The 13,138-nt window shown below is 35.9% G+C and overlaps 2 protein-coding genes across 4 annotated transcripts; one reads left to right on the forward strand and one right to left on the reverse strand.

Annotated features, from left to right (window-relative positions):
- Positions 1 to 910: 910 nt before the first annotated feature.
- On the reverse strand, positions 911 to 7,674 carry LOC132173372 (uncharacterized). 3 transcript variants are annotated; one of them, XM_059584858.1, is made up of 18 exons: positions 7,450 to 7,653; positions 6,949 to 7,011; positions 6,561 to 6,715; positions 6,034 to 6,147; positions 5,616 to 5,681; positions 5,033 to 5,116; positions 4,863 to 4,949; positions 4,085 to 4,176; positions 3,940 to 4,000; positions 3,558 to 3,617; positions 3,307 to 3,367; positions 2,855 to 2,962; positions 2,470 to 2,588; positions 2,299 to 2,370; positions 2,094 to 2,179; positions 1,492 to 1,588; positions 1,101 to 1,239; positions 911 to 1,020 (listed from the first exon to the last, which is right to left on the reverse strand). In XM_059584858.1, the coding sequence occupies exons 1-17, from the start codon at positions 7,577 to 7,579 to the stop codon at positions 1,108 to 1,110; spliced, it is 1,587 nt and encodes a 528-aa protein (XP_059440841.1). In that variant the 5' UTR covers positions 7,580 to 7,653; the 3' UTR covers positions 911 to 1,020; positions 1,101 to 1,107. The 3 variants fall into 3 exon arrangements, 2 of the variants coding, with proteins under 2 accessions (XP_059440841.1, XP_059440840.1); XM_059584857.1 differs by having other exon boundaries at positions 911 to 1,239; positions 7,450 to 7,636; XR_009439318.1 differs by lacking the exons at positions 911 to 1,020; positions 1,101 to 1,239 and having other exon boundaries at positions 1,497 to 1,588; positions 2,094 to 2,172; positions 7,450 to 7,674.
- Positions 7,675 to 7,688: 14 nt separating this feature from the next.
- LOC132173374 (uncharacterized) lies at positions 7,689 to 10,226 on the forward strand. The gene is made up of 3 exons (XM_059584859.1): positions 7,689 to 7,904; positions 8,535 to 8,602; positions 8,734 to 10,226. The coding sequence occupies exons 1-3, from the start codon at positions 7,802 to 7,804 to the stop codon at positions 9,712 to 9,714; spliced, it is 1,152 nt and encodes a 383-aa protein (XP_059440842.1). The 5' UTR covers positions 7,689 to 7,801; the 3' UTR covers positions 9,715 to 10,226.
- Positions 10,227 to 13,138: the final 2,912 nt, after the last annotated feature.

Here is a 13,138-nt window from a genome sequence, read left to right on the forward strand (position 1 = left end):
ATCAAATAATTAACAACTAAGATCTCAAACCAAACTGGGCAAATTTAGTGAGTTTTCTTCCAAATTATGTTAGCCTATTAAATTGACATTTATCTTTAAAATATGAATTCTCACGTTCATTTTTAATAAATTAGGTTAGAGAAATTTTCTCCAACCCAACTTGAATATAAACTTTGTTCGAAGCACGTAGAGTTTAGAAATAATTTGTCTATACAAAACTTTGTCAAGCTAATGATTACAAATTATGCATTCCATAATGAGACTTCAAATGCTCCTCTGATTTGCTCATCCATATTCACACTTTCCTTGCGGTGCCTCTTCTATATGAAATACAAAAAATAATGCTAGAAACTATATTTTCATCCCACAACTATTCCACAATGCCAACGTAACAGTCACAACCAATCCAAGGATTTGTTGAGACTGCCAAATCAGCACTATGAGATAAAAATATAGTTTCTAGTATTACTGAGCGGAACCGTGATAAAAATATAATTTCTAGTATTACTCAGCGGAACCGTGTTGAATCAAACAAGCCTTTTGGCTAGTCTGGACACTGTTCTTGCTTTATCATGGGTTTGGTTAAGCAGCTGTGTCTCAAAAACTGAATGATTATGACGAAGGTTGTACTCCACATGAATGCTTCGACTCCATAGTCCATGGTCTTGGGGAATCCAGGAATATAAGTTTGGCTTGCTTAAAACACCACTTTGATGGTGACATTTCTTGGTCTGTTGACCAAGATCCAGAGGACCGGGCCATTTTTTGGCCCATTTCCTATTTGTTTGTATTTTCTGCATTGTTTTGCTGTTTTGGGTTTGTTGTTGGGGAGCCCAACCCCTTTTCGGTTTTTTGAGTTATGTACCCTTTCCTTATTTGCTTAAAAAAAAAAAAAAAAAAAAAAAAAGCAGAAGAAAGGGCCATCATAAAAGCAGGCATTAAGTACATATTTTTGGTTGTGTGCAGAAAGAGGACTTCTTCTGAATGTGAAATTTATCCTGCAAACGGTAGAATTGGTCTCTACATTTCCATCGTTTGTCAGTATTTGCAATAACTAATCTGAAATACATGTGCTGAATTGCCAGGGTTACTATACTTACATCTGATTTATAAATCTCGAACTAGACGAGCTGCAAAGGCCCCATCAAGCGAATGTTTTACCGGGTCAGAGAGATAGAAACCACGTTCCGTTACAAAGTCGGGTGGTACATATCTGTCAACTGGATCCATGGAAAATTCCTGAGACCCAAGAAAAATAGTGGAATTCTTTAACCAGACTTTTCTGTCAACTTCATTGTTCATTTTCTTTTGGGCTTCAGAAGTATATTTTGAGTTTGATCAATTATATGAGATTCTTCTTCAAAGCATTTCGTTTTCAAATCAAAAATAGATTTGCTGGTAAGTTCAATATCATCCTTAAAAGAGTATTCTTCTATGGGTTTAGGGTTTTAACATGGCACAGTAATTAAAAAGATCATGTGAAAGACCTACTGGATGCCTGAGAAGAAATGCAGCCACCCTCTCTTCATTCTCTTCAGGATCTATGGAACAGGTACTGTATATCAAAACTCCACCAGGCTTTACCAATCTATAAATGCACAAGTAAACCAAATAAACAAGAACACATTAGTTGATCAAGGGAAATGAAATCTGCTCCTATACACACTACATGTAATAATTGTCAAAGGTCCAGGGTGGGGGGAGTGGAGTCTGCTAGATCCATTCACAATTTGAACTTCATAAATCTCAACAAGTTTATTCAACAGCCAGTGCAAAAGAAGCTTGAGGGTTTCAACCTTGCATTTAGTCAAATTGATCTTCAGCTTTAATGAATTCATTTCAACTCTAAATAAGCAAAGCACAACAAAGAATGAAGTTCAAAGTTTGGAAGTGTTTAACAGTGGTAAACATAAGAATTTTTCGCTTTTAGAATATTGCAGATATCTGAAGGGGCTTTACATAGTTTTCTCCCAATAAGCAAGGTTCATGTTGGCCTGAACAAAAACATGTGTTTTCATGTTGGTGCTGTGAGTCATTTAGAGAGAGAGAGAGAGAGAGAGAGAGAGAGAGAGGGGAAGACTATCTGGTCATACACAGATGCTGCATTGAAGAGCTCATCCTGTAAATTCTTCAGTTGTTCAATGTCCTCTAATTTCCTGTTCCAGCGTAGGTCTGCTCTCTTCAAGAAAGCCAAAGAGGTAGAAACATTTAGGTAGTCACAAGCAGTCAACAATTAGATATATATTAGAAACTCGACACAGAAACAACACATGGACATACGCATGGTTCATATACTACCTTTGAGAGAACTCCCAATCCGGAACATGGAGCGTCCAGCAAAACCTTATCTCCCTTCACTGGATTTTTCTCCTGTAAAATGAAAAGAAATAGAAGAAGAAAAGGAGCATGTGAGAAATTGCAGGTTCCAAAAGAAATTCCAGCTTTACATAAGGTCTTATGATAATTTACAGCAAAGGTACGAAGATCAGCATGGATGGTGGTGATGACACTATCTACTTGGTGCAACTTGGCTGTCTCTTTAACGATTCTCAACCGGCCTTCATTTAAGTCAATTGCAGATACCATACCTGAGACACCATGAGGCATCTTCATTATCATTCATAATTGCTCAGAAGTGGAAGCCGAGAAAAGAAATTTTAAAAATCATTGTCTTTTAGGGCAAGTTATCCCACCATTCTGATATCAAAAAAGTCCAATTATCATCAAAATAAGATTTTAACTATTTTCTTACTACTGCAAATTATAAAATTATCAACAATCAAAATAGCCAAAAAAATCAGATTATCTGAAAACTTGAACTTGAGCTTTAAGGAGGCTATCTTCCAAAGAATACCCTGGCCACTTAATTGGGATGCCATGTAAAGAGTCTTTCCTCCTGGAGCAGCACAACAATCAATTATTCTCTCACCCGGTTGAGGATCCACAACAGAAACGACCATTCCTGCAATGAGATTGTAATATGGTATTTTGAGACAGCAATATACAAACTCCAACATACTTGTATTTTAAGACTAAAGCCCAATCCTTTTATCTTTTGCCTACACAGTACCTGAGAATTGAAACAAAGTAGTGCATGGTTTAATAAAAATACAGTAAGTGTATCCATGAATGTATCTAAATATGTAAACACAGGCACTGTTGGTCTTGATGAGATTATCAGGCAGCCATTAATCTATCGAGATCATCATATTGGCCAAGGCCACATGTGCACAGAAGAAAATATTTATGATTGTGGTGGAAACCATAATTTGACTCAGGCCTAAATGAAAGTTAGGATAAGATGACCTGCACTCTCATCCTGAACGGAACATAAACCATCTTTGAGTAAGCCAGCTGTTATGACAACCTGAAATGAAGAAATGCGCATGATTAAGAAATAAACACATTGTTGTTGTGGCAAAGAAATTTCAGCAACTAGCAACTGCATGGTAACAATCCTAGTCGCCATCAACTTGACAATGTAGCAGGGAGAGGACTCTTGGCCCATTTAAATAAATATATGGTTGTTTGAAAGAAACCATATATTGAACTTATACCTGTAGCCCAGTTTTAATACGGACAAAATCATCCAAATGCAAAGAAAGCTCATGTGGAACCTGAAGTTCAAGAGAAGAAAATCAATGGTAAGTATGTCTAGCACCAGGCACTCCAAGACAAGTAATAAAAGATAAAATACCATGCTCTCTCAGAGTGTGTGTTGCATGTGCATGTGCAAGTGCATCGGGGAGAGAGAGAGAGAGAGAGAGAGAGAGAAAAAACAGGTCCTAAAATGAAGATTAAGTAGTTGTAAATCCAAACTTTAAGGAAAACGGCCAATCAAATCATTAGTCAGGGGGTAATGCTACACAAAGTGTTTTGCGTAAAAGCATCAAGGGCTTTCAACATTTTAAAGGAAATGTTAAAAAGATAACCAAGCACCTTCAACAGATTTAGCTGCATTACAAGGTCAGCTCTTGAAACGCCTTTCCCACTGTTTGCCCTGACATTACCATCAAAAGAAACAGCTATTATATCTGGTTTCACATCAAATACTAAGCAGGAACAAAATATTGCAGCAAAAAACCTCAGGCTGAAACTGGGATCACTGTTGTTCCAGGTCATCAATCTAATGGCTTCTTCTTGCCCAACATACTTCGTCCATCGCCTTACCATCCACTAGAAAGGAGAATACAATGAACACTAAGAGAATGCAAATCTATTTTATTAACCTTTCACTTTAGGAGAGTAAAATACCATTTTATCTTCACATTGTTTAGAAAAAGAATGAGTTTGTATGTTGTAGAATAAAGCATGCTTCTTACCAACACAGAAAATCAAATAGGAGGGCACAAAATGACTGGGCAATGAATTATTGACAATTTGTTCATAGAACATATGAAGCATTGAATCATTCATCTAGGCAACCCTTTCAACACTTTCTTGTGAATAACAAGGAATGTTGATCATAGAGTTAATCCAGAACTTGGGCCTTTTGTCCAATGAATTGGTCTCCATGAATGTGGTTTAAAAGTATGGTACCTTGAAAGTTCAGGTTAAACTTCAGTCACATGCAATATTTTTCTGACTTAAGGAAGCTAATAGAAGTTTACAACCAATCTTTCAGGTACACCTATAAAGTTAGCCAACGATAATTCTTGTTTCCTGGAGGTATTAAATCCTTGAATTCTAAAGAAAACTGCAAACATTCAGCTGTATTGATACTCAAGAGAATATTATAAAGGTAAAATGTAACTCCTCAACAGCAGTCCCTTAGATAAATCAGGCTGTGTATTTACTAGGTGGTGATCCCAGGTTATATAACATTTAATAGAAATGGTAAAAAGTTGCAACTGTGTACTTACAACAGGATGAGAGTACAGAATAGCAAGAGTACGTGCTTGTGCACGTTCATCACCCTCCACTTTGGGTAGAGGAAGAGAGTTGTTTTCCTGCAATGCAAAGTTCAGGGGATTCAATAAATTCCTCACAGTTACCACATAATTATAGCATATATGAACTGATAATGGCAAACCTTAAGCAAAACAAGCTTCCGCAGAATCCCATTGACCAAGTTACCAGCACCAGGTCTTAGGGCAACCTTTGCAAGCCTCACATTCTGCAATTATATTTAAAAGAATGTGACAAAATAAAATGAACAATATCAGGGAACATTTAAACCAATAGTTACATAAAAAAAGGGTGAAGATTAGGAAGTCATAGCGACAGGAGTGAAACTAGGCCACACTCAACTTGACATAAATTTGTTACATTCAAAGGTTTGAAATTTATGATAGGTGCCACATAGGAGATCTTCATGTCAAAATCAGAATGGAAACTCATGAAACAATCACATCTTTCACAAAATACGCTAATCACCAAAAAGCGTGGGCAAAGAACAATTGGGTTTCACGTATTATTATTGAATCTAAGTCCTAAAAACCGACACCCAGCACACACCATCACAGCAAATGCTCAGTCTACCTATACCAACCTTTCATTTTTTAAGAACGAAAATGATAACCAATCTGTAGCTAAAATAAATTAGATCAACCAACTGCAAGATTACTACATATTATCTTATCTGAAGTAAATAATTAAATGTAAGCAGAAATTACCTCATCTACAACAGCATATTGTGGCATATCGAGCTTGACAATCTCATAGAAACCTATTCGGAGAATCTGGAAACAGAGATAAAAATTGTAATTTATTGAGATACTTATGAGTAAAAGATCACGCTGTCCAAATATATTTCCAAAGAATCTTGGGAATGGTTTGGATTCACAGATGAAACCCCCAATTTGATTCAAAAGCATTCGAGTGGGAAGTATTTTGAAAAATACAGATGAAAAATAAGTCTATATAATATAAATGATTAGTACGTGTCTAAGTTTAGAAATGTACAAATTTAGGATATATTTATAAAATCGGCCCTTTCCATGCAAGCCCACTCAATTGTACTGTAATATTGCCTGTTGTTACACCATAGTTGACAATGCATGCAAACAAGCCAACAAGAATAAGCAAAAATACCTGTAAGAGAAGAGGCTCCATTCTTCTAAATGTGCTCTCATCATGGCATATAGAACAGATCAAATAATCAAGAAATCTCCTCCAACGGATGGTGCCCCCAACAATATCTGTAACCTATATTATTGTTGAAGACAAATTTTTAAGCAAAGGTAGAAATGGAAGAGTTTAGTTGCATGATAGATTTTGCTGACTAAAAGAGAGTATTATGATCTCACTTTCACTCAAAAACATCTATGCAAAATGAACCCATTAAGTGGAAATATAATGTCAAGATTTTCCTCCATTATTCCTTGAAAAAGTGAAATGAGATTAAGGGAAAAGATCTTGATGTGGCAGGCTCAACCTACCATTGCATAAGTCATTGTTTAGAAGAAAAAAAATCCAACGGTTGATTAGGACTGCTACACTAGTATTGTGGGATAGTTATGGGATAAAAATGTGGTATATAACAAGTCTCAATTTAGAATATTAATAGAATTTTTTATTTTTTTTAATATACAGAGAACAGACGAGGGATAGGAAATAACCAATCTAAGATCACGGTCATCTAACTCCCGGGTACGAAATCCGAGAGTTCTTTCAACATATCCCATCTCGTTATCACCAGAACCCTTCCCTTTCTCATTCAAAAGGTCAGCAAAAGCACCACCCAGCTCTATTCTCATCAACCTCACTGCAGACACTATATAAAGCCAAAAACAAATTGACATGAGAAATCCAAACAAGCACAAAGATCTGACAACTATTCTTACAGCCTATTACAGACGCACCGCTTATGTGATATTCCCAAAGCTAAGCGCAGTTTAACAATTATTGATTAACCACAGGAAGGCACATAACAAAAACACCAAAATCCAATTCTATCATCCACTAATAGTACAACATACACAGAGACACATAGAAGAGCTGTATTACCTGCCCTGTGAGGTGAGACCTCCGAATTCAGCTTCTGCGTCTTGCTAGAGGGCTTGTGAGAACCTGAAAAAATCGAATTTTTCAAGTCAATCACAGCAAACTAGAAATGAGTTAAACAGAAGTTACACTCATACTATTAAACTCACGCTCCCCTGATTTCCGAGTTAAAAAAAAAAAAAAAAAAGATTGAACCACAAATAAGCGCAATGGCTGCATTGCACTCGTTTACAAGGACGCCTATTGCTTTCCTTACACTTTCTCAGAAACCAAACGAAAAAAAAGTTCACTTTTTCTCAATTAGCATAAAAAAAACGAAACCCAAACTCATACTACTAAAACACACCCTCCCTTAGTTGCTGAGAAAGTAACAAGAATATTGAACCTCTACTTAGAGCAATGGTAACCATTACGCTCATTTAAGTGGAGGCTTTTTCGTTTTTGGTTGTCAAAGGGAACCTCGAATTTTCTCAGGAACCAAACGGGGAGGTCTTAGCGTTTTACCTTTCCTAGGATTGTAAATAGGTGTCTTCGGCTCCCGGGTTCTCTTGGCGAACTTCAGTGGCTTTGTAGAAGCCTTGTGGCGGGTCTCAGCTGCAGAGAAACTTACACGGAGGGACAGCACGAGCGCCATTGTTGCTCCAACTTCGACGTCTCCTAGAGAAAGCGGTCGTGTTGGATAAAATTACGAAACTACACCCACTTAACTTAAGGGGATAAGATGATAGTGGGGTTCTGTTTGGGAATTGGGTTTACTCTACTCGCCCTATGAGACAGGTTTGCCCTCCGCACCCACACTGTGTAAAGGTCCCCTTTTTAAGGTCCTTCTGGCTTCTTTTGCCATACGACCGATTGAATGGCTGCGTCGACTGTGGAAGTACCAGTCTTCACAGAAACTAACTTGGGCACTCGCATAGCAATGGCCGTCCCTCCAGATATTACAGCAAGAGATTTCAAGAGTGAGCAGAAAATCTCACACCCATTATCCTCTTTTTGTCAACTTTTCGTTTCTCCTCATTTACAGTTAAAAATCAGTTTTTTTATGTCAATCTGTCATGTACCCTTTGTTTATTCTCTCCATTCTTTCTTGTATTTTCAAATACAATAACTGAAAAACCATCAGGAGAATTGTTCTGGGTGGTTGCAATTTCTTGAAAAACTTTAGAGCTCTTTAAACACTCCTCCCCAATGTTTATACATTGTATTTAATTGGCTGATTTGTCATATAATACTAACAGTTGGCTTATTTGAATTGGGTAAGAGATTTATTAGTTTCTAACATTCCATTAAAATGCAAACAGTGGTGGCACTGGCTCAGGTTAATTGTGGGTAGTGGTATTCGAGTAAATCTTTTTGAATAATTACTCATATGAGGCTATTTACTACCAATCATTTTCAGCTATTTGAGGTTTCATGGTGGAGATCCTAGTAATACGTTTTTCTTTTCTGTTTGCTTATCATATCCTGACCCTGTATAGTATTTGACAAATTTCTTCTTACAATTCATGTGTTGGGAGATGTCATTTAACTTATTTTATCTGCCATTCTCTAGTTTATGGAATAACAAATAGTCCCAAATCTGTCTGTAGGAGAAGCTGAAAGATTGCACTTCAATTGTTTCCCAAAATCAGGAGAGATCATGATCAATGGGTTAATGGTGATCACTTGTTATTTTGTATTTTTTCTCAATAGCCATTTCTTGTTTTCAATTATGTTACCGAATTCTTTTCTTTATGATATTCTTTATTATCAGGGATGCTTCTAATTCTGTTATCCATCTTCTAGTAGGTGAAGCGAAAATCCCACCTTTACCATCTGCCTGAGTCACTGCCTATAAAGTATGCTTTCCAGGGTAAGAAAGGTGCATGGTTTCTGCATGTTCAAGCTAGGCCTTTGAGTGATTTAAGTGGGTCGGATCTACCCAAGGGCGTGGCTAGAAAAGTTGTGCAGCATATGTACAATGGTAGCAAAGATACTGTTTATTTGGAACCACCAAACTTGCTTGCAAGCATTGGTGAGACTGAGACAGGAGGAGGAGGTAAGAGAAGGAGTTTGGCAGGATCAAACTGCCTTAAACCTTTCCAACAAGAGCTTCTCAACGCTGTCTCTCTTCCAAAGGAAAAGACAAGTAAGAGAAGGAAGAAACTTCATCATTTGGAGTGCACAGCAAGGGAAATAAAGAGAAGATGCAATGGTGGAAATGAAACTCCTGGTGTTACTGCCAAAGAGAATTCTGGCTTTTGTGCATCTGCAGATGAAGTTGAGCCTAGAGAAGGATTGAGTTCCAACCCAATGGTGGAGGCCCCCAGTGACATTTCATCAGAAGTAATATCAGTTTCAGGTATCATCAAGAGATACTTCCCAAGTTCCAATGAGGTGAGCAGTTTTGGCAGCCCTTTAAGCTTTGATGTCAATGTCACACAAGGATCATTTCAAGGTGAGATGAAAGAACAATTAAATACCAGAACAGATGATAAATGCTTGAGCGTACAAGTTGATGTTGTCCCAGAGTTTACAGTCAAAACACCCCCAAGGATCTTGCCACCGCCATCGCTGGCTGCTCGAACTCCAGACTCTTTGAGGGCTAAGCGCGAAAGATCTCGAGTTGGGAAACGGCTCGTTCTGGCCTCATCCAGTCTTAGGATTTCTGGGAGTAAGCAAAAACCTGCAATTTCTTTATACAGATACAGAGATGGAAAAATGTTAGAACCCAATTTATCTTCTATGGTTAGGAATTTAGTCTTCGACATGAGTGACAGTGATGATTGACACTACTTGGAGGCCTCCTGGCAGACCATCAAAGTTGTACATTTAAATGTCATGCTCACTGTGGGGAGGAGGAGCTACTTTGCAGCAGCCTCATGGTTGGCATAAGCTGTCTGCTGAGCAAGCGACAACAAGGGTGAACCATCAGTAATTCTTTCTATAAACCTGGACAAACAACTGCTCAACAGCAATGGCATAAACTACTGACGACATTTGAAGCTACAAGTCAGTTGTTGTGGGCACTACCATACTCTATCCCAACACCAGGCATTGAATAAGAAAAGGCAGGTGAAGGAAGAAGTAAATTGCTCACAGTACATGGCTGCTTGATACATTACAGAGCTATTGCTTATTGTGCAGTCAGTTGCAGTTAGTCTTTCAATTGGGCTGTTTCCTGTTCTTTTAGTTGGGCTTTCAATTGGCCTATTTCCCCCAATCCCAAGTGCAGCTTCTTAATTGTTAAATTTTTTGAGAAAACTCACAAAAAATAGCCATGTAACAAGCTCTTTACTATATTTCAAATTTAATTATTGTTAGACAAGCTCTCCAATAAATAATTAAAAAAATAATATTTAACCATAGTATAGAAAAATGTCAAGATTTTGATGTTTGGTTCATTTTCAAAGTGACTCTCCAATTTTATTTTATCTTAAAAATAATAATAATAATTTCTTCTCAAATTTAACTTTTGTACGAAGAATGGATGGTTAAAGAAGTAAGTGGAGATTATTTTCCCACCCCAAGAGGAAATGAATGTAGTAAGCATGAATTGGGCCCAAAGAAATGAATCATATGCTTAATTCTTTGCCTTTTCCACTATGATGGAGAGAAAAGGATTCTTTTAAGGAATCTGATTTCCCCAAAGGAACAAGAAACTTGTGGCTTGGTTGAGAAAGTTCTCAATGCTTTATTAAATCATGTCTCTTGGTCTGCAGTATCTTATGGACAGCCAGTGGTAATTAATTATAACTTGTGGCTTAGTTGGTTTTCTCCTATGAGCTTGTTTGGAATTGTGTTGAAAAAATAATTTTTTTTCTTTTTATACAAGAGTCTGAAAATAGCTTTTTAGAAGTTTTTTTTTTTTTTTTTAATGAACCCAATTTTTTATTTAGCAAAACTTTTATGTACTAAAAACATTTTTTTTTATACTCTAAGCAAAGTATATTAAAACAATTACTTGTTTTTTCCTTTTCCGTTGGTTGATGCCATATTTTCTTCTAGAGTAATGCTATACACCCTATTTGTATCCCAATTTATTTATGTGACATTGTCAATATATATATATTTATATTAGTGAGGGTTAATCCACCATTGACAAACCCTTTTTAAAAAAACAAAATCAAAAGATGGATTGGCATTGCCAAGTCAGCATAATAAGCGATTAGTGTGATACATAATATGACTGTATATAATATTTGAGTAATTCTAAAATACTCAATTCACATCTCACATCCATTTTACTGGATTGATGTGGTAGTATTGATCGGCCTTTATTGGATGAGAGTTTTATCTTTTGTATTCCTTTTCTCACATGGGGAGCTTTGCATTGCATTTGTTAAAAAGGGATGTCAAGGGGTAAAAGAAGTCGCTGCCTTCTTTTTCTTTGCTTTTTTTATGAAAAGATTACATACCATAACAATCGGCATTGATGATGTGCAGGGGTACCATTGCATAATAAATAAATTCCTGATTCAATTTGCAACTTTCAAGGATTTCACCTTATAAGATAACAATTATTATATAAAAAGTTAAATACTAAGAATTATGAAAGATATTTTAGTAATTTGGTTCAATCTTTAATAAGGCTAATCCAAAAGATTCAAACTTCAAAATTCTCATTATTAATGTTTGCCTTTACAATTATATTCCACACGTCCCAATGGGTAGCTCAATTGGTTGGAGACCACGCTTCATAAAGCGGATGTTACTAGTTCGAATTCTCCTTCTCCACTTTTATATATATATATATATATTACACACTGTTTAGGCTTCCCTTTTTGCGATTTTCTGATCTAACACAATTTGCTTATGATGAGTCTTTAGCTTTCGCCCTCGATCAATGTCGTTGAGTTTTCGATCCCAAGTATAATGCACACAAATATTATTACTCGGACAAAATTTCTCCAAACTAGGTTATAAAAATTATCTTCAAGCCAAGGTGTCCAAAATGCATTTTAAATATGTGCAAATTTAATAGACTAAAATAACAATTTTTTTTTTTAATTAATTAATTTATTTTTTTTATCTTTAAACATTTATTATTTATGATAACTCTTCCTATAATCCTTGCACATTTGTGCAATATCTACACGACCACAAACGTTAGGGGATTTGCCGTCTTGAGCTTAACAATAGATGTCCTTTGAAGACTCTCTTTACATTGATATTAGCTCCAAGCATTTGAAAATGGCCGTTGGTTTTCTTTTTTGACTTAATATTCATTGTCTATTTTTTCTTTTTCTATTATCTTTTTCTGTCCAAAAAGCAGATAATTGTTCTCTGTGTTATTAGTCATGGAATAAAGTTGTAGTGGGGCATCCTTTAAAACTTCATGGCTAAGAAAAGCCCATGTTGATGCACATACCATTTTTTTTTTTTACCATGTCTATAAAACTTTACACTTTACCCGACTTTTTTGACATCCTCTCTTTACAAGTTAATTTTGATTCGAATGTAGTTCGTTGATTATGATATCGAATGAGTTGTAGTTTTGTGGTTGAATTATTAGGTAAATATCGATAGAGTGGGTCGTTGTGGATGTCGGCTACGGAACGTAGTGATTAAGTACAATATTAATCACGTGTATATAAGTTATTGGTCACTCTCCTCTTATGAGCCAAGTTTCAAAAGTTTATGCAAGTTAACATTTGTAACTCAGACTTACAAATTATCAAAATTTTCTTATGTCATATTTGATCGTTAATTTTGGGTGGAAAACAGTGTGTGACGGAGATGTAACACTGAGCCATTCTCTCGTAAAAATTTGACCCCTATGTTGAATTGAAATTTACCGTCTTAAAATTACTTAAAAAATAAAAATAAAATAATTATGGCAACAAAAGGATATGCACAACAAGTGTTGTAGGTAATCTATCATTCATTTTACAATAATTTATGGAGTTAATATTGGTACTATGATTTTTTTTTTTTAATAAAATAAATGGCAGGAAAATAATGGTGAAGAAACTTGAGTTTTTCTATATCAACAGAACATAATGCACCTTCTCAGGAAGGCTATTAAGAAGTCAACTGTTAACAGTTCTTGATAAGTTAAACAATAAATCCAAAAAGGCTGTAAGAAATTGCAATTAATTAGTAAGAAAACTTAATTAATGTCAGTTAAATCTATTTTTAGTTCATTGGGAACTTTATCAAATATCAATCTTCACCAAAAATAATATTTTATTTTGTATTATCCAACCCAACT

Source organism: Corylus avellana, chromosome ca3 (genome assembly GCF_901000735.1).
Source record: "Corylus avellana chromosome ca3, CavTom2PMs-1.0".
NCBI lineage: Eukaryota > Viridiplantae > Streptophyta > Magnoliopsida > Fagales > Betulaceae > Corylus > Corylus avellana.